The sequence below is a fragment of the Dermacentor albipictus genome, chromosome 7, assembly GCF_038994185.2.
Source record: "Dermacentor albipictus isolate Rhodes 1998 colony chromosome 7, USDA_Dalb.pri_finalv2, whole genome shotgun sequence".
Classification (NCBI taxonomy): domain Eukaryota; kingdom Metazoa; phylum Arthropoda; class Arachnida; order Ixodida; family Ixodidae; genus Dermacentor; species Dermacentor albipictus.
The window spans coordinates 55,063,656-55,081,333 of record NC_091827.1 but is presented as its reverse complement, the minus strand read 5'-3'; the positions used below and the strand labels follow the sequence as shown (position 1 = coordinate 55,081,333).

The window sequence follows — 17,678 nt, the reverse complement described above, 5'->3', positions numbered from 1 at the left end:
GGCCGGGCATCAATCTCCGTGGTAAATGACGACAAGTAAGTTAGTCGACATAAGTAAGCGCAATATTAGTCTGCTAGTGACGCTCGTCTACTAGTCAGATTTAATAAAACCAAATAACGCGTGTCGTAAACCAATGCGTTAATTTCGTTTGTTTTATTTTTTGTACTAGCTTTTCCAATAATCCTCAGGTGTACCACAATCACCAGACGCAAATAGAGAGTGCGAACCTCTGCTCTAAGTTTCGTAGCTTCTACAATACCCAAAGCTGACGTACGCAAAGTTCTTTGGAGCACCAAACATTTGACGATCATCTTCTCAACTCTTTTAAAATGAATAGCAATCTTTGCCTCTTTCGTCCTCCGTTTTCGCGGTCAGTGGCTGTCGGTGGTTCGTGGTTGATCGGCGATGGTCGGATTAGCGACAGAAAGGAGGCGAGGGATGGGCGTTTGTTCTCGCGCGACCGTGGTCCAGGCAGGTCCGGGCCAGAATCGGGTGGGAAGGCTTTCGCACGTGGGGTTTCTTTCGTTCGTTTGTGTGATATAGTTCGGGTAGATTGACAGTAACCTTCCATGGTTTCGGCACGTTTCTGTTTCCCTGGTTGCGTTTACGTGTAGTTTCAGCATGTTTAAATTGTATGGCAAAGTATTGCGCACTCAGTTTTAGTTTTTAGACCATTAGCGGCTCACTAATCCCGTCTGATGTCATTGGCGCGGTCTCCGTAATGTTGCACAATATTCACCCCACCGGGTAGCACTTGTGTCGTCATTCGCAACGACCATGGTATTTCGACTTTTCTTTTAAAAGGAAGACAGTAATGGCTAGGCTGGCATCCCATAAGCGTTATTTTCCAAAGTTTTCATCTTTATTACATGGCCAGAATGGCAGCACACAAATGAGTTCTGTCATTGCTAATCGTATGTCACCGATATCCATTCACATGGAACGTTTGTCTGCGAGAGTTGAGGCACTGGGAATAGTGAGAGAATTAAATGCTACCCCATAACTTTGGAAAGGAGAAGACGAACTAGAAAGGTCAAAAACAATGATGCCAAAGAGATAGAATGGACGAGAGGGACTGAGGAAGCGAGAGAGAAATGGAAGGCGAAAGGCACGGAGTTTAACGAACGAATTGCTCAGTTGGCTAACCTGCCCTTCGGGAAGAAGAGAGGGAAAAGCGCGTATAAAAAGAAACTTAGGTAAGAAGAATGAGAAAGTTGCTAGTAAACGATTCATCTTGGGTACTAGGCGCGAACATATTAGAGAAACAAGGAAGGAGACGGGACAGAGCACCACTTACAACTGCTTTATTCGGAGGCACAGCCCACAATTATATAGCCGCCTTAGACGCAAGGAACACAATCAGATCAAGATTGATATGGAAGCGAACTGGTTAAATTTATTTTTCCAGTCATATATAAAGATATTGATGGGGCGCTGACGCACATGCTTCCTTTCTTTCCGGTAAACAAAGCTTTAAAAACTTCCCGAGGTTTTGCATCTTTACTCGTTGCTAGAATCCTCGCCCTTGCAAAACATGGCTCACAAGAGCGTGACCAGCAGGACTCAATGTGCTTGGGTGTGTTTGGCCCTTCTTTATCCTGCTCTAAATTTCGTTCATGTTCCCTAATTCGGTCGTTAACGCAGCGCCCAGTTTGCGCTATGTAGGAGCGGCCACATGAAAAAGAGACTTCGTACACACCTTCGGCGCACTTTATAAACGTGGCCCTTGCTTGGTGCCGCAGAAACTTTTAACGCGATAGCGTTAAGGAGCTCGTGTCCCAGAAACGCCGGTGTCGTGGGCGTCGGCGGCGTTGGCCGTGAGCGATAAATCATGGAAGGCACTTCATAAATAAAAAGCAACTTCAAAGATGGGCTGGGTGGGAATCGAACCAGGGTCTCCGGAGTGTGAGACGGAGACGCTACCACTCCGCCACGATTTTGATGCTTCCAAGCGGTACAAGCGCTGCGGTACAAGCGGTACTGCGGTACTGCGGTACAAGCGGTACAAGTGAATGCGGTGTTGCCTTCGAAACGTGCCGTGGAAAGTTATACTGCGCTGTATATCGGTAATTATGAACATGTAACTTACAGAAGTCGCAATTACACGAGTAGCGAAGTGCGTTTCCGTTGCATTTCTTCTGCGCTTTCCGCACACGCAGAGCCATGTTGCGGCAAACACAGAAGACCCCCACCTCTCCATGTACGGTGCTGCCCCGACACTTGGCGCGCCACGCGCGCATTGGACCTGTGCGAGGCGGGTCGCGGCCCGGGCTCTCTCTCCCCTGACAACGCTTCGCCTTGCTCCCTCTGCAGAATCAAGGGTCCTTCCTTTCTTTAGACCCCTATCTGCCTATCTCTCTGCCCGTGCCGATCACGACGTTTGGCTGGCGTTCATCATTTACCCTTCCGAGATACCGAGTCCTTTGGTTCGTTCCGCTTGCTCAGGCGCACGTTTCGTTGCTGCGCCGAACGCTGCGTTGTTCGACCATATGGCTCCACGCTCACCGCGTCCGATGCGGGGCGTCTCGTAAGTGATGGCTGCCCTGTAGCCCATTGTCTTACACCCCTTGGCGGGTCGACGGGAACGCTGTCGCGTTCCACTTTTGAAGGCGAAGCTTAAGCGTCCTCCAATTTTTATCTTCGCGTATTCTTTCGATATGAGAACACACGCTTCCGAGCTTTTTGGGACTGTAAACACAAGCGGCATGCCCTGTCGGCTCGCAACCTTCTTTAAATTGTGGGCCATCTTGTGGACATAGGGCACCACCACAGGCCTCACCACTTCTGCTCGAGGGGAATCTTCCCCAGCTCTCACAGCCAGACGCTTCATTTTTTCTAGTAGTCTTTCAGCGACTGCCATTGTAATCGAATCAGGAAATCCAGCTGAAGACAGCCTGGCCAATTGGTTCTGGAAGCTAAACGGCATCCATTGAGGGCACGATTTTCCGAGGGTGGCTTTCAGGCAAAGTGAAGCAATCCCTCTTTTTATTAACTTCGAATGGGCGGAATGGTATGGCAGGGGCCCTTATTTTTGTACGACGTGCATATGGCCAAGAAATCTGATCCGCACAAGACTCAATATTTATATCTACGAACTGTAGGAAGTTGCCCTCAGGCACTTCAATGGTGTATTGCAAGCCATTTCCATGTTGTCTGAATATGGATAATATATCATGCACATTGTCTTGGGAGTTCAAACTTTCGTCCTTATCAAGAAATACCAAAAAATTATCCACGTATCTAAAAACTTTACAAGCGTGCCTAGCCAGTAAAACCTCGATGTAAAACTTCATCCATTTGTGAGAGAAAAATATTACACAATACTGGCACCACACGGGATCCTATACATATGCTGGCTTTCTGCAGAAAACACTGCTGGTAAAATGCTATAAAAGTCGATTGCAAGTAAAACTCTAAAAGGGTTAAAGAATCGTCATTGGAAATTCTCGCTTTGTTCTGAAAGGAAATGGGCTCGTTCTTTCCTATACACTCGCGAACTGCAGCAAACAGGCCCTTGTGAGGAACAGAGTAAAATATGTCCACCACATCCACGGAAACGGCACGCCGAACATCACATTGCCATTTTAGAAAGTCACAAACTTCGTCTGATCTCATTGTAAGAAATTGGTCGTCCACTTTAAGTGTACTAATATGTTTCAACTAGAACTGGTTTAGCTCCTTCTGCCACGACTCTTTTTCCGTGACCAATGTTCTAAACGGCATGCCTTGCCTATGCGTTTTTACTGAAAAGAAGGATTTCAAGGCATTATCTGTGCTTATTCCTCTCTGTTTGCCAAAGCGGTCTGAACCAAACTGCTCACATAGTGCAACAGCTCTGCTCTTAACTCTAGTTCCGTGAACTTTGACACGCGCAAAATTCTATTCAAGTGTCTGCGCAGCTCTTTCCTAGAATTTAATTTCAGATAACACGACAAACCCTCCCTCCTTATCGGCTGGTGAGAGCCTTAGCTGGTTATTTCTCAAGTATGTCACAATGGCTCCTGTTTCAGTTTCCGTGTGACGTGAACGTGTCCGGTCGCAGGACTTCAGAAGGCAGTTAATGCATTCCAGAAGGCGCGTCTTTTGCTCCTCTGATTCGGCCTTGCGGGCAATTCGTCGATTGATGGCAGACAGGTCAAGCGGCCGCACTTGCGGTTCGCGTCCTCGTGAACTCGTGCGAAAAAGGGCTCCTACCACACGACTCCGCCCATTCGAAGTTAATAAAAAGGGGGACTGCTTCACATCGCCTGAAATTTGCCCTCTCAAAATCGTGCCCTTGCCGGATGCAGTTTTGCTTCCACAACCAATTGGCCAGGCAGTCTTCAGCTGGATTCCCTGATTCGATTGTTATGGTAGTCGCTGAAAGCCTACTACAGAAAATGAAGAGTCTGGCTGTGAGAGCTGGGGAAGATTCCCCTCGAGCAGAGATGGTGAGGCCTGTGGTGGTGCCCTATGTACATAAGATGGCCCACAATTTAAAGAAGGTTGCGAGCCGACATGGGATGCCGCTTGTGTTTTCAGCCCAAAAAAGCTCGGAAGCATGTGTTCTCGTATCGAAAGAATACGGGAAGATAAAAGTTTATGCGGCACCAAGCATGGTCTACCGTTTATAAAGTACGCCGAAGGTGTCGTGTACGAAATCTCCTTCTCATGTGGCCGCTCCTATTTAGGGCAAACTGGGCGCTGCGTTAACGACCGAATTAGGGAACATGAACGAAATTTAGAGCAAGATAAAGAAGGGCCAAACATACCCAAGTACATTGAGTCCTGCTGGTCAGGCTCATGTGAGCCATGTTTTGCAGGGGCGAGGATTCTAGCAGAGTAAAGATGCGAAACCCCGGGAAGTAATTGAAGCTTTCTTTACCGGAAAGGAAGGAAGCATGTGCGTCAGCGACCCACCAATATCTTTAGATATGCCTGGAAAGATAGATTTAACCAGTTCGCTTCCATATCAATCTTGATCTGATTGTGCTCCTTCCGTCTAAGACAGCTATATTGTCACGTGGTAGGGACGTTGAATAACACAGTAGCAATACTGTGAACGACAAAACTAACTTTTATTGGGCGAACCTGTGCCCACGAAACAGGCTACACTTATAGCACAATGACAGCGGCGAACACAGTAGGCGATCGTCGAAAAATCAGATCAGCGGGTCAAGCGCGTCGGCTTTTATACAGCAATCGTCGAATGTTCCAGACTAATTGTTGGGACCCGCATGCCTTCTACAAAGTTCTACGCCATTCGCGTCAAGCGATGAAATCAGATAACACAATGTTCGGCGACAACAGACAGCGGGTAGAAGCATCGATAACTTTCCAGAAATTTCGGATACATGCAGGTGCGACCCGCGCCGTGAGATAATATTTGTTAGACGGCAAAACGTGTCGCCCGATAAGGACAAGTACACGTGTCAATATAAGTGTTTGCTGTGCCTCCGAATACAGCAGTTTTGAGTGGCGCTCTGTCCCGTCTCCTTCCTTGTTTCTTGTGTGTGTTCGTGCCTAGTACCCAAGGTGAATTGTGATCAACTGGCCCAACGAGACGTCATTTTAAGAGTATACAATGAAGAATAATGTGGAAAGGATTGCTTAGAACAGATGCGATTACAATAAAGATGAAATGTGACCTGAAATTAACCAGAGATTACAAAACCTTTAGTGACCTTGAGCAGCTCAGTTCCGGAGAAAGCTAAAGTGCGAAAAGGGAGCGTCGCTGTGACGTTACGCTAGAATACAATGCGCATAAGTGGTGCGTCCTTCATTCGAAACACACAGCCGGGATAGTGCTGAGCTAATTTTCACTTGTCTTTTCTTGATTGAGTAGTTGTGTTTAACGTAAGTATCACAAAAAATAAGGGCTCGCTCACCGTGGACAATTCCAAACAGGATACTTAAAGCGAATATGCTTTCAGCGATGAAGCAAGCGCAGGCGGAAACGCCTGCCGTTAAGCTCGACACGAGCAACACCACTTGACAGGAGCATCGGCCGCAGAGATACCCCATGACCGGACCTAGAAAAGATAGCGTTCATTGAAGTTACACACATAATAAACTTTCGCTATAGCTATTCTGGGCAAATAATTTCTGCCAATGTTCCCCCAAATGTCCCTACTTCCTCTCCGTTAACCACAGTACTATCCACTGCCTGCCTTCTGAAATGGGCGAATGTGCCAGGGTAGCCGGCAGATGGGTACCACGGACTCTAGGAACTACGAACGTTTACTTGTTCAGCGTAGCCGGTGAACTCCTCTCAATGTACAGTACTCCCGAAAACAAAACACGACAGCGGGATCCTTGCGACAGTCGAAGCAGTCAGGTCTGCGGTTAACCAAATATCCGATAAACTGCGACCAGATGGAGAAATCTTGCTTTACAGAACGTTTTCACCCTCGCGGTATTCCAAAGTGTAGTAACTTGCTTCCACGGGTGCCTACGGGTGGTTCGACTATCACATTTCATTACGGGAGTGGGGTACCGTGTGAGCTGAAATAATGTGAAAGTCCAACGCTTTGTCCAAATTACCTATCACATTGTGATATGCGTGAATGAGGCTTGCACGTACCTGCCAAGAAAGCCAGAGTGTGGGACAGCACAAGTGGCCACGACGCTTCCTGCCTGCTCACATCGTATGTCTGAACGATGCCAAAATACAGCACACCCACCGAATGATGCGCAATCAGCGCCATAGTCAATGATATGCTCAGGAATGCCGCCGTCACCCAGCTGCGTCTTGAGTCCAGCCCGAACGATGGGTCGCTCTTCAAGGAGTCCAAAGTCAGCGCCATTGGTTCACTACTTGGTGCACACCGTAGCTGCAACGTCGGTAATTGGTAAGATGAAGGCTTGTTAAAAACTGATGCTGCGTTACAAACAGCGTTTGATTGCATTTCTGGTGACAGATACCCCACGCGTTCTAGCCGCAAAAATATTTTACGCGTTTTGTTTTTAATATTCGAATCTGGCAGTTTGTTTTTTACCGCATGATTCGTCATCGGTCTGTTAAGGCCTTTCCTTGTTCATCTCCCACGCATGCTGGTATTTGCCGCATATACGACTTTGAATGTTCTCGACCATTTGCTTTATTACTTGTCTGTGCTTTCAGCATAGACGTATCTCCTGTATGATTTTTTTCTTTTTTTGCATCTTATGTAACCAGTCCTGCCATCTTTTTCAAATTGTAGCCGGTAAACCTAATAAATGAGCAAAATAAACGTCTAAGAGCATACCGATTGGTGCAACTAAGCAATTATTCTGGTATCTCGATCATCGGTGCCTGCGGATCTTCCATTTCAATAGTTAGAAGAACCATTATTCATTACTGTGGAGTGTCATTTGAAGCAGTAGACACCCTGAGAGTCAGTCAGTTATCCTCATTCAGAAAACTGAACTGGTGCACATGGACAGGGACTAAAAATGAAGCAATAGCGCAAGCGGAAACTCATCCGAATCTGACACTACTGTGCTCAGCATCTGCTTCTAATAAGGCCACCTTGACTTTAACAATAAATTTGAGAGGTCCACGCATTTTCTAACACATAATACTACAAACTGTGGAGGATATTATCTAGGTGGTTTGTAATAAGAAGAGCTTGAGGTAAATGCCTGAGTGCACTTTTTCGAAGATGGCTCTTCTCGATAGAAAGAAATGAGCGCTGGTCTTCTCTGAGTAAGCACGGAATGTTCACTGCATGCTTGCGTTTGCAGGCGTACTTGATAATGATTATTTCTCTTTAGGACCCCACTTTAGTGTGTATACATAAATAGTATATGCTAACGTCTGCGCGGTTTCGAAAACCAGTGCACTTGCTTATTCCTACTAATAAAGCACTAATTTTATATAAGATAGCATAATTGTGTAGTTTGTGGGAGTGAATGAACACTTTATCTTTCCTTTATTTTCGTGCTTGTGCACTGATGAGTGCTCATTAGCTGATTAGGTAAGTACCTGCTGAACACTTTTTTTGTAGTACGTACCCTTTCGGAACATTGGAATAAAATAAAATTGAACTTGGTACCGGAAATATATTACATATATTATCATTTCGATGCCTACGTTGTTTCCAGTAAAATAGCAAATTTACATACGATATAGTATAACTTTTGTAGAAGTGTATATATATATATATATATATATATATATATATATAGTAAGTAAATATTTAGAAAGAAGTATTCCAATGAACAGCATATGTAGCTGGGTTTATCGGTGCATTCTCAGTAAATACATAGGGACACCACCTCTAACACGGAAGAAGAAAGAGGACACGCCGAGCGCTGTAGTGAGTATTGGGGAGATCCACTCACAGATTTTTACAAGTTTAGCAGAATTTTTGTTCTTTACAGAATGGTCCAACTAAAGTACAGAAATAGTACCCAATAGCAATGGTCATGAAAAAAACAGTCATATCTGCTCAATATGGGCGCTCCGGTAAATTCATGGTCACGGCGGTCAGCGAAAAGGCTGAGCTCCTATCTGCGGCCTCGGTAGGCGCTGTGACGGCCGACGTGGCAGAACAGGTGGCGGTGGCGCTGGCGATGCAGGATTCAAAAAGGCCGTATATCTACACTGACTCACGCGCGGCCGTCAGGGCTTTCGCTTCGGGAATGGTTGCGAGACAGGTGGAGGCGATTCTGAAAAACAAGTCCAGAACTAATTGTGAACCCGTGCATTATATTATATGGTTCCCAGCTCACATGGGCGACAACGTGCTGCCGGACCACCCGAACCGAAATGAAATTGCTCACCGCCGTGCGCGAGAATTAACGCGCCGCGATGGCGATGGGGCTACATTGGACCTGGAGGAGCTCGGCCACAGCGGCCCCTTATTAACCTTTCATGAGATCGTCTCCCATTATAAAGAGGAACGCAGGCGCTTCTCGCCTCCACATCCAAATCTATGCAGATCTCAATCGATCACGCTTAGGATGCTTCAGACGAGGTCATATCCCTCGCGAGGTTTCTTAAGCAGGATTTATCCAGAAATTGACCCACAGTGCCCGGATTGTGGGGCGGTTAGCACTCTACCTCATATGCTCTGGTAGTGTCCTGCGTTACGGGATACGTCCCTCACCAGCGAACGGGACTGGGACGAGGCCATATCTAGTACGCAAGTCAAGCTCCAGTCCATGGCCGCCCAGAGGGCCCGTGAAAGAGCGGAGAGGCTTGGCCTCCCGATTCCCACATGGGAGCAGCCAGCGGCGAGGCATGGGCCCCAACGGGTCTCCGCAGGCTAGTCCCTCAGGACCTCAATAAAAGTTCATTGTCTGTCTGTCTGTCTGCACTGGATGCCACGGCATGCATATTACCTCTTTTAGGAATGTCACTATGGTCATTATATACAAGTAAAAAAATTGGAGGCTTATCAAGGTTAAGCCCAGTGGATGCTTCGCATCCACTGGGCTTAACCTTAGGGTATCCTTAGCGTTTGGAGGCATCTTCACCGCATACACGCCCGGCGCAAAGATGCTGGCGCGGTTGCGGGCGCAGACTGACGCGACGGCGGGCGCGCGCCGCTTCATCCCTGGCGTGACGTCGCATATCACGTGATGCAGCGATGGTGGCGCCGCCGCCGCGTCGCGCTCGACGGCGCGAACCGAAGCGTGGAGGCCTCCGCCGGGCGACGTCCGACGGCGCGATATGAGGCCCCATCTGCAGCTGGTGTGACGTCATCACGTGACGTCACATCATGTGATCTCACTTCAGGGTCAATGGTGGCCACCGCCGGAAGGCGACCGACGGCGCGATATGAGGCCCCATCTGCAGCCGGTGTGACGTCATCACGTGACGTCATGTCACGTGACCTACTTGAAGGTCACTTGAAGGTGAATGGTGGCCACCGCCGGGAGGCGACCGACGGCGCGATATGAGGCCCCATCTGCAGCCTGTGTGACGTCATCACGTGACGTCATGTGACGTGACCCCACTTCAGGGTCAATGGCGGCCACCGCCGGGCGTCGCGCGAAGGCCCGAAACCTACGTTAATAGGCTTCGCATAAAAAATGCAATCCAGAAAGAGGGAATGGTATTATCATTGTATGCGGCCCCACGTATGCGGCCACGCGCATGCGGCCACTATGCCTGCTACATCTCTGAAAGAGAGGACAGAAGAAGAAAAATATATGAGAATGAAGGTAAATAAAGTGACATAAAAGAACAAAAATAGAGCAGACTCGAGTTTCCATCCACGTTATACGAAGCTTTTTTGGTTTGGTAGACAATAGTCGTGGTGAATCATAATTCCTCTGCAGCGAAGAGGTAATGCTTTTGACAGTTGTGGCACACTGAAGCGGAGTGCAGTCTTATTGCAAATACCAGCGTGTTGGAGTTTATTTATTTTGGTAGTGGACCAAAATGGATACGTTCACACTCTCTGTGAGTCACTGGGGCACAAACACGGTTTGCAGAAATGAGCTCGGCCGCACCGGCACGTGTATAAACGCGATGGTTATCGTTGGAGCTCCCTCGCGCGTACTGAAAACTGCACTGGTTTATTGGTTTCACGCTATTTCCAGTGCGTAAGAAGAAGGCGTTGTTGAATAATAAATGTGTATTACAATTTTACCGGGAGAAAGTAGTCCGCTGTAGTTAATAAGAATATAATTTGAGTTCGTAAATCTCTTCTGTGTTTCGCAGCTTGGAATAAAAGTGCGTGAGCTGCTCAGTTCTTGCACGCTTAAGTGGTATTGACGATCACTTTTCTTTCTCGCATTTCCCTTTTGATTGCGCGGGTACTTAGGATGTTGAACAAAAATACGCAAATGCAGATAACGCCTCCTTTTTTGGCAGTTTCTTAAAAGCTAAGCTTTCCGAACATCGCCAGGATTCGCGACCATGGTTGCGAAGTTGCTGCTCCGTTGCCGATTAGACCAACTAAACATAATGTAGTATGCGTGCCCTACTGAGTTGCTTGCAACACCACCAGATGCCCTCGGCCGTGCGATGGAAAGCAAAAAGCAAAAAAGCAAAAAAAGGACCAGTAGCCAGAACAACGGCGCATCCGCGGCTGAACGGTGATGGAAATTGAACACTTTTTGTTGTTAGAATAGATGCGAATTGCGCTACATACCTATACGTATGCTGCCTCTGAAACCATGATGTGTTCAAGGCGCCTTTCGTACTGGCTCGTAGTCATCAACTCCGGTGAACAAAAGGCTCACTATAAGTTGTGTACGCGCGCACGTGTGTGTGTGTGTGTGTGTGTGTGTGTGTGTGTGTGTGTGTGTGTGTGTGTGTGTGTGTGTGTGTGTGTGTGTGTGTGTGTGTGTGTGTGTGTGTGTGTGTGTGTGTGTGTGTGTGTGTGTGTGTGTGTGTGTGTGTGTGTGTGTGTGTGTGTGTGTGTGTGTGTGTGTGTGTGTGTGTGTGTGTGTTTGTGTTTGTGTGTGTGTGTGTGTGTGTGTGTGTGTGTGTGTGTGCGCGCGCGCTCGCGCTCGCGCGCGCGTGCGTGCGTGTTCGTGTGCGCATGTGATCGTGTTTCCACTCTTTATCCGCTCACACAAAGCTTCGCGGAAACTGCATTCTACGGGGTTGCACATGCGGCATTTCTTATCGTCCTGGCGTCAACGAGGACTTAGCTCAGCGGCAGCTTGCATGCTTGCACATCGTGCACGTTAACCTTCCTTACGCCGGATTCACGCGCGTAACGTGTTGCTGTAACGATGCTATCTTATTAGTGACATTTAGCATGTCCAATATTCTGGCAAACGGGGGCGGATTGCCGGATGGTCGGGGGCGTAAACGTGAGCGGCCGGAGCGGTGCAGCGACCTGGTGGTGTAGCACTCAACCAGAGAAACGCAAAGACAACGTATCAGTAACCTACTACATTCTGCTTCGCCGCTGGCGCAAATTAACGGCAGCGGCGCAATTTACACCCCAGCTAAATTTACACCCCAGCTAAGAAGGATATAGCAATAGGCTCCACGATTATGTGGTTGAGCTTTCCACTACCAGCTGACACCAACAATCTGGCCCCTCACGTTTGCGGCCCCGCTCATCCGGCAAACCACCCGCGCTTGCCGAAATACCGGGCGCGCTAAAATTCTCTATTGCCTTGGATCGACGATGCGAAAAATGACTACAAGTCGCAATATCGTGAAGTCCACTAGTAATAAACAAACCCAGTTGTTGTCCGAATGCTTTCAAAGGGACAAGGGGAATCGTGAGGCTGAACCACATTATCGCACCGATCGCAAAGCTGACGCAAGTAATGCGCGACCACTTGCGTTAGCGTTCATAGAGAGAGATAGAGAGAGAGAGAGAGATAGGAAAGAATGTAAAAAAAGAAGTAATACTTCTGGACCCCAAATATACACACTTTTAACTTTCGCTATGCGCCCAAGCCTAGATCCTCTCCTCCTTCTGAAGATTTGTCCTATAGCATGTGGACTGAGTCAGTCTACACGCGATCGTCTCGTCCTGGCGAGATCATAGATAAAACTGATGAAGAAAATTCACTCCATAGTTCAGGTTTAGACTTTGTGTTTTTGAAATAAACGATTTTCTTCTGCTTATAGTGCCCGCACAAGAAGCGGCGAGCGCCGATATACGGTTCCTTGTAAGCATACGAATATGGCTTGTCGCCGCAGGTTGCTAGGCGTACTCACCTACGTACTTATATGACTGACATGTGCGACTACGGAGGCGTGACGATTGGAACACATTGTTAGACTAAGGTAACGTTTAGCTTCTCTTATGCGAAGAACGAAGAAAAAAAAGAAATAGTCTCCAATCTATGCTGCGAAGGGGGTTGGACGTCTAAGCTGTAAACGACAACTAGAACAATTACCGCTTGCGACGTTGGTTGAAATTATTCATGTAGTGACATTCAGATGCACTTTACCCAATTATTAGCATAAGAGGTTTCGATGGCCTGCGACTTAGCTTGCGTCGCTACTTCGTGCACCTAAAAATAGTGGACCAGAGAAAGGAGGCATGTGCCACACCTCGTATGCACATGGCTCTTTAGGTGTCATCACTGTACCTTGCCTTGCCACAGTACTGTCACAACACAAATCATTTTCTAGGTGGGTTCTTATTTTACGTGCCAAAGTGTAGTTAGGCCAGTCCCTTTTTCGTATGCTACAGCAAAGCTGCCGTTGGCGTGGCAGCTTGTGCAATAGTAATCTTTATCGGGAACCGTATGCGGGGCATTGCATGTAGGCGCATGAGCGCCTTATCATCAATTTTGTAGCTCGGATGCTTCTTTTGAGCTTGTTATTTATTAAAATGTATTCTGTTCTGTATGTCATTTACCATTTACAGCTTCAAAAATCATTCTCTAATTTCAGCTCTTGGTGCGATACCTGGCAAATGACAATTAACATCCGTAAAACCGTTGTTGTGACTTTCACTAATAAAACAACGCCTTCCGCTTTTGCTTCCTAATTTGATAATACTCCAATTAAGAGCGTTAGTTAGTATGACGATTGGTCATACAATCGTCTTGTTTTCACACCCAGTATGCCTTGGTCGAAGCACACAGATTTATTAACCTCAAGAGCACTAAAAAAATGGCTGTGGCTTAGCTAAGGTTAAGCCCAGGATGCGAAGCATACTAGCCTTTATTTTAGTTGTTGAACCACTGTTTAGCCTGGTGAACTGCTGTTGCTTGGCTATGTTTGGTTCGGCTATACGAAGAAACAACTGTGTTTACAGTTGTAAACAGTTGTTTGTAAACAGCAATTGTAAAAGAAAACATGTGCTGTAGCATTTTAGGGCATAATATTGCATACGGACATTTTATGTTGACTCATATAAGCGTCAGATTTCACGAGGGGAGATCGCGCAAATACTAAATCTTTGTGCGACTTCTAAACACGAATTGAAACTGTGTGAGGGCGGTAAATCATTCGTGTCCTAGCACCTTTTGGCTTGGCGCAGTGGTAAAGTACTGGGCTTCGGATGATTAGTTCAGATGATTCAATCCGGACAGCAGGTTTTCTTATGCTTTCTTACTTTTTCTTGCCCTAAAATGGTCTCTGTAGCTTTCTTTACATTTTGGAGGCCAGTTGTAGGCTTCGCGTCAGCGGCGCCTGATAACATTGATTGTAACATGATAACACCTTTGCACTGAAGCGGGAACGAGGAGGCCCGCTTCAATACAATCCTCGCATAACTAATTTTGATGGTGGGAACATGTTGCGTCGCAATATTGATTCTACACTAACACATCATTGTCGACGGTCAACGTGAGATGTGTTATGTCGCAATTTTTTAGACCGCGCTACATTCGGGATGGCCCCGCATTTTTAGAATTGCGAATTACTGGGATGAGTCCACAAGAAAGCTGCGCACACGTAATGACATATATGTTGTTCTACTTTCAGCCTTGAGCCACGAAAACGCCCAGATAGCCACCAGTAAGTAATCGCAATAACTTTCTTTGACTCGAGAATAAAGTTTTGCAACAACATGACCGATACAAATGACAAAAGTAAGAAAAAAAAACAAAGAAAAATAATGAAAGAAGGTAGCAGGAATACAGAACTCACCGCTGGGTAGGAATTCGATGCAACGAAGGAGTGCCTAGTGTGTGATGACCTTGTGTCCTCGTGCTTGATATGACTTCATTTACGGCTGCAAAAACAAAAACAAAAAATAAAGGTAGGGGAAGGGGGAGCTTTTAATGCCGCAACGGAGAGCATGCGATATATTATGCGATATTGTGAGGTCCATGCTGCATGCTTCGCAAAAATGTTTCACTCTAGTGATCACTGCAGCATTGTCTACAAATCGCTAAAATTTGCTTACTGTTTTTAAAATCTATTACAGTTACGTTTAGGAGATACGGAACATCAACGATGACCAAGCTGGGCAAGGTGTCGAGAAATGGACGAAACAGAAAGGGCACGGGCGTTTCCGGTGGAAAGAAAATGCTTGCTCGGAGATGGCGAAGATTACAACTTGATAAGAGAATGCCACCCAGCGTTGTCACCTAAGGAGACGTTTGTTGCGTTTTCGCGTTTATCTTATCTTTTTACAGCACACCTTTCATTTCTGAAAACAGCTCAGTGCGAATGCACACCGCGCGCGCAAGTGTGGTATTCACGTTAGCTTTTCGGCAAACATTACACAAGACCAAACGCCAGTACGCAACTCCGCAATGCGAACCATGCTTGGTTTCGGTAGATAATTGTTCTTAGACATATTAACTTTTCTGCAGCGAATCGACAGTGTTTCTTCTTTTTTTTGCGATTTATTTCGAACTGATGCGGAGTGCAGAACGTGGTGAATTTCATCTTGTAATAACTATATAATTAACATAGGTTAACTTCTACGTTCATGGAGAGTGTCACTGCGCACTTTTCACAATATAAATGACTTGTGTTAATAGACTTATATGCTCGTGCAACTTTAGTTTGTATTACTCAGTTCTATGTATTTGCGCTGACGTATGTAACCCTTTAGCACATGCAGTTTTTTGTTGTCGTTTGCGTGTTCACTTATGTATTATGCAAATTATGTACTAATGTATTCCCACCCCTTATGTAATACCCCTATCAAGGGGTTTTTAAGGTAATGAAATGAAATGAAACTGTTGACCCGAGTTCGCGTAAAATGGTTGATTGAAGAGCGGCTCTTACCCTTTGGTACATACCCAGTGCTACGTATACCCACAGGAACAGCCCATTACCCCGCGACCCAAGTTGGCGTCAGTGTCGATCATTGAATAGCGGTACATAGACCGTGGTACATCTCCTGGGGCAAACACCTTACGACACGGGTTCGCCGGAGCAGCCTACTTTTCCATAAATGCTAGTTGTGGTTAAAGAGGTTGACTGAAGAGCTACGCGACACCAAGCGACGCATGCGTAGTGACCCTGGCTCACATACGCAGTGTCACATGACAAGGTTGACTTACAGGACGTTCGTTAAAAAGCGGCTCTTACCAAGTGGTACGCACCTAGAAAAACGGCCTATAAGTTTAGTCTACTCGGCCTCCAGTAGCTGCCTGAATTTTTATGCTGCAATGTCTTGGAACAGGGTGGAACAAGCATATTTTATTCCGATGCATAACAAATTACAAGCAAGATAATTACGACTTTCGTGCAATTGCCTTATTATCTCACAAGGTAATTGCTACATTGCTACCACTCAAGATAATGCAGGGGACGCTCGAACGAGAAGAATGAAAACAGAGGAGTTCGCATTAAAAGAAAAAAAATCCTCACCAATAAGTACTACCATGCAATGAAGCCAAAGGAAGCACAGAGGTAATTAGTTGTTAAAATTGAAATGTGCAACATGATCAAGAAAAGTGGAAATGAAAACGGACGAAAGATAACGTGTCGCCGGTGGGGACCGAGCCACAACCTTCGCGTTACGCATGCGATACACCACACCGAAGGTCATCAGTCCATCCACTTGCTTTCCTGTTTATGCGCACTAGATCTCGCCCTAGGAGTGTTAGCCAGCGCCACTCAGAGCAGGGGAGGGTGGATGGGGAGGGCAACGTTGTTTGGCCGATAGCGCCAGGTAAGGAGCGAACATAAAAGGCCGGGCACGTGGGTGATAGAGCCTAACATGCTGCCTAATGGCGCCAAGGCTGACAGGTTCGAGGCGCCGGTTATGAACGAATAAAGACAAAAGCAACGGAGGCTTCGGTTTTCGTTATTACAATAATTATGACTAATTACCTAATCAGTCAGAACAGAAAAGTTCACCAGCGCGTATTAAGCGCCGTTGAACCAGAGACCATTGGTCTCATCAACGAACATCGTAGCTATTCTTGTTTTGTAAGGCAGCTTGGTCCACGTTGAGCAGAACATACGGAAAGGTGCCCCTATGGGAGAGGCGGTAAGTAAATGCATTGTAAATTCTGGCGTCCAGGTAAGTAAATAATGCAATTAACACGTCCACTTTTTTCACTATTCATATTTGGGCCCAATTTGCAATTGCGAAGTTGAAGTCAGGCAGTAGTGAAGTCATATTTTGCTCAAAAGAAATTGTAAAACACTTCTGAGATATCCTGGCTTAAGTGGACTGCCATGATGATTTCGACTGTTCCTTTTTCTTTTGCGTGAAATGAATATCCTAGATTTCTAAAGTTTAGCAAAAATTTTGACCTGCCTCTGAGCACCCTAAATATCTTAATGTGATAGCTTTTGTGCAGCCAGATTCTGCTTCATTTCGCAGGAGGACACGGTGCAGTGACGTCACAACACAGTATGCGATCGCGTGGGAGCAGAATACTGCGACGTTTTCACACTCACTTCGTCTCGCTTGGTCGCCTCGTATGCTGCTACTCAAGGTGAGGGACGATGCAGCAACATAGGAGACTACCGAACTAGCTGGAAGATCACTCAGCATCAGAAAAAAAGAACCCTATACGTGTAGTCGTATTATATCTCGCCATAAAATTTATACTACAATAGCTGCATTGGAAATATAAAGATAATTACATTATTCTCACTTGGTGGTTACGCGACCAGACCTAATTAGCTATGACTGATGTTTTCTTTTAATGTCTGCTTGTGATGCCACTACGCTATATTAGGCTTACATCGCAAGTGAATCGTCGGATTTTTTACACACATTCGCTGCAAGCAAAGGAAATCTAAGATGAGTGATATTTGAGGATCGTGTGTGACATGGCGGCATCTAGCTGGAGGACTTCATTAGACTGATTTGAAAGGCAGATTTTCTAATTCCTTTCACTGTGTGGAGTGGGTGGGTTCGATT

General features: G+C 46.3%; 2 protein-coding genes across 10 annotated transcripts in view; one reads left to right on the top strand and one right to left on the bottom strand.

Annotated features, from left to right (window-relative positions):
- LOC135906758 (uncharacterized) overlaps positions 1–17,678 on the top strand; it is a 308,457-nt gene that overhangs the window by 197,219 nt on the left and 93,560 nt on the right. Inside the window, exons 1-2 of one of the 2 annotated variants that reach the window (XR_011507415.1) lie at positions 16,663–16,793; positions 17,133–17,247. Coding sequence is in view for 1 of the 2 variants with exons in the window: in XM_070522239.1 (XP_070378340.1) it covers positions 17,133–17,247 (115 nt within the window). In the remaining variant the exon portion in view is untranslated. Of the gene's footprint in view, positions 1–16,662; positions 16,794–17,132; positions 17,248–17,678 lie in introns of those variants that run through there. The other variant, XM_070522239.1, reaches the window with a different exon arrangement.
- The window catches only part of LOC135906793 (monocarboxylate transporter 3-like), a 33,717-nt gene that overhangs the window by 8,646 nt on the left and 7,393 nt on the right, over positions 1–17,678 (bottom strand). For 7 of the 8 annotated variants that reach the window (XM_065438385.1, XM_065438388.1, XM_070522235.1 and 4 more), the window contains 3 exons: positions 14,489–14,573; positions 6,563–6,812; positions 5,868–6,011 (listed from right to left, as the gene is read on the bottom strand). In XM_065438385.1, coding sequence (XP_065294457.1) covers positions 5,868–6,011; positions 6,563–6,785 — 367 coding nt within the window. In that variant the 5' untranslated portion in view covers positions 6,786–6,812; positions 14,489–14,573. Of the gene's footprint in view, positions 1–5,867; positions 6,012–6,562; positions 6,813–14,488; positions 14,574–14,747; positions 15,378–17,678 lie in introns of those variants that run through there. The other variant, XM_070522238.1, reaches the window with a different exon arrangement.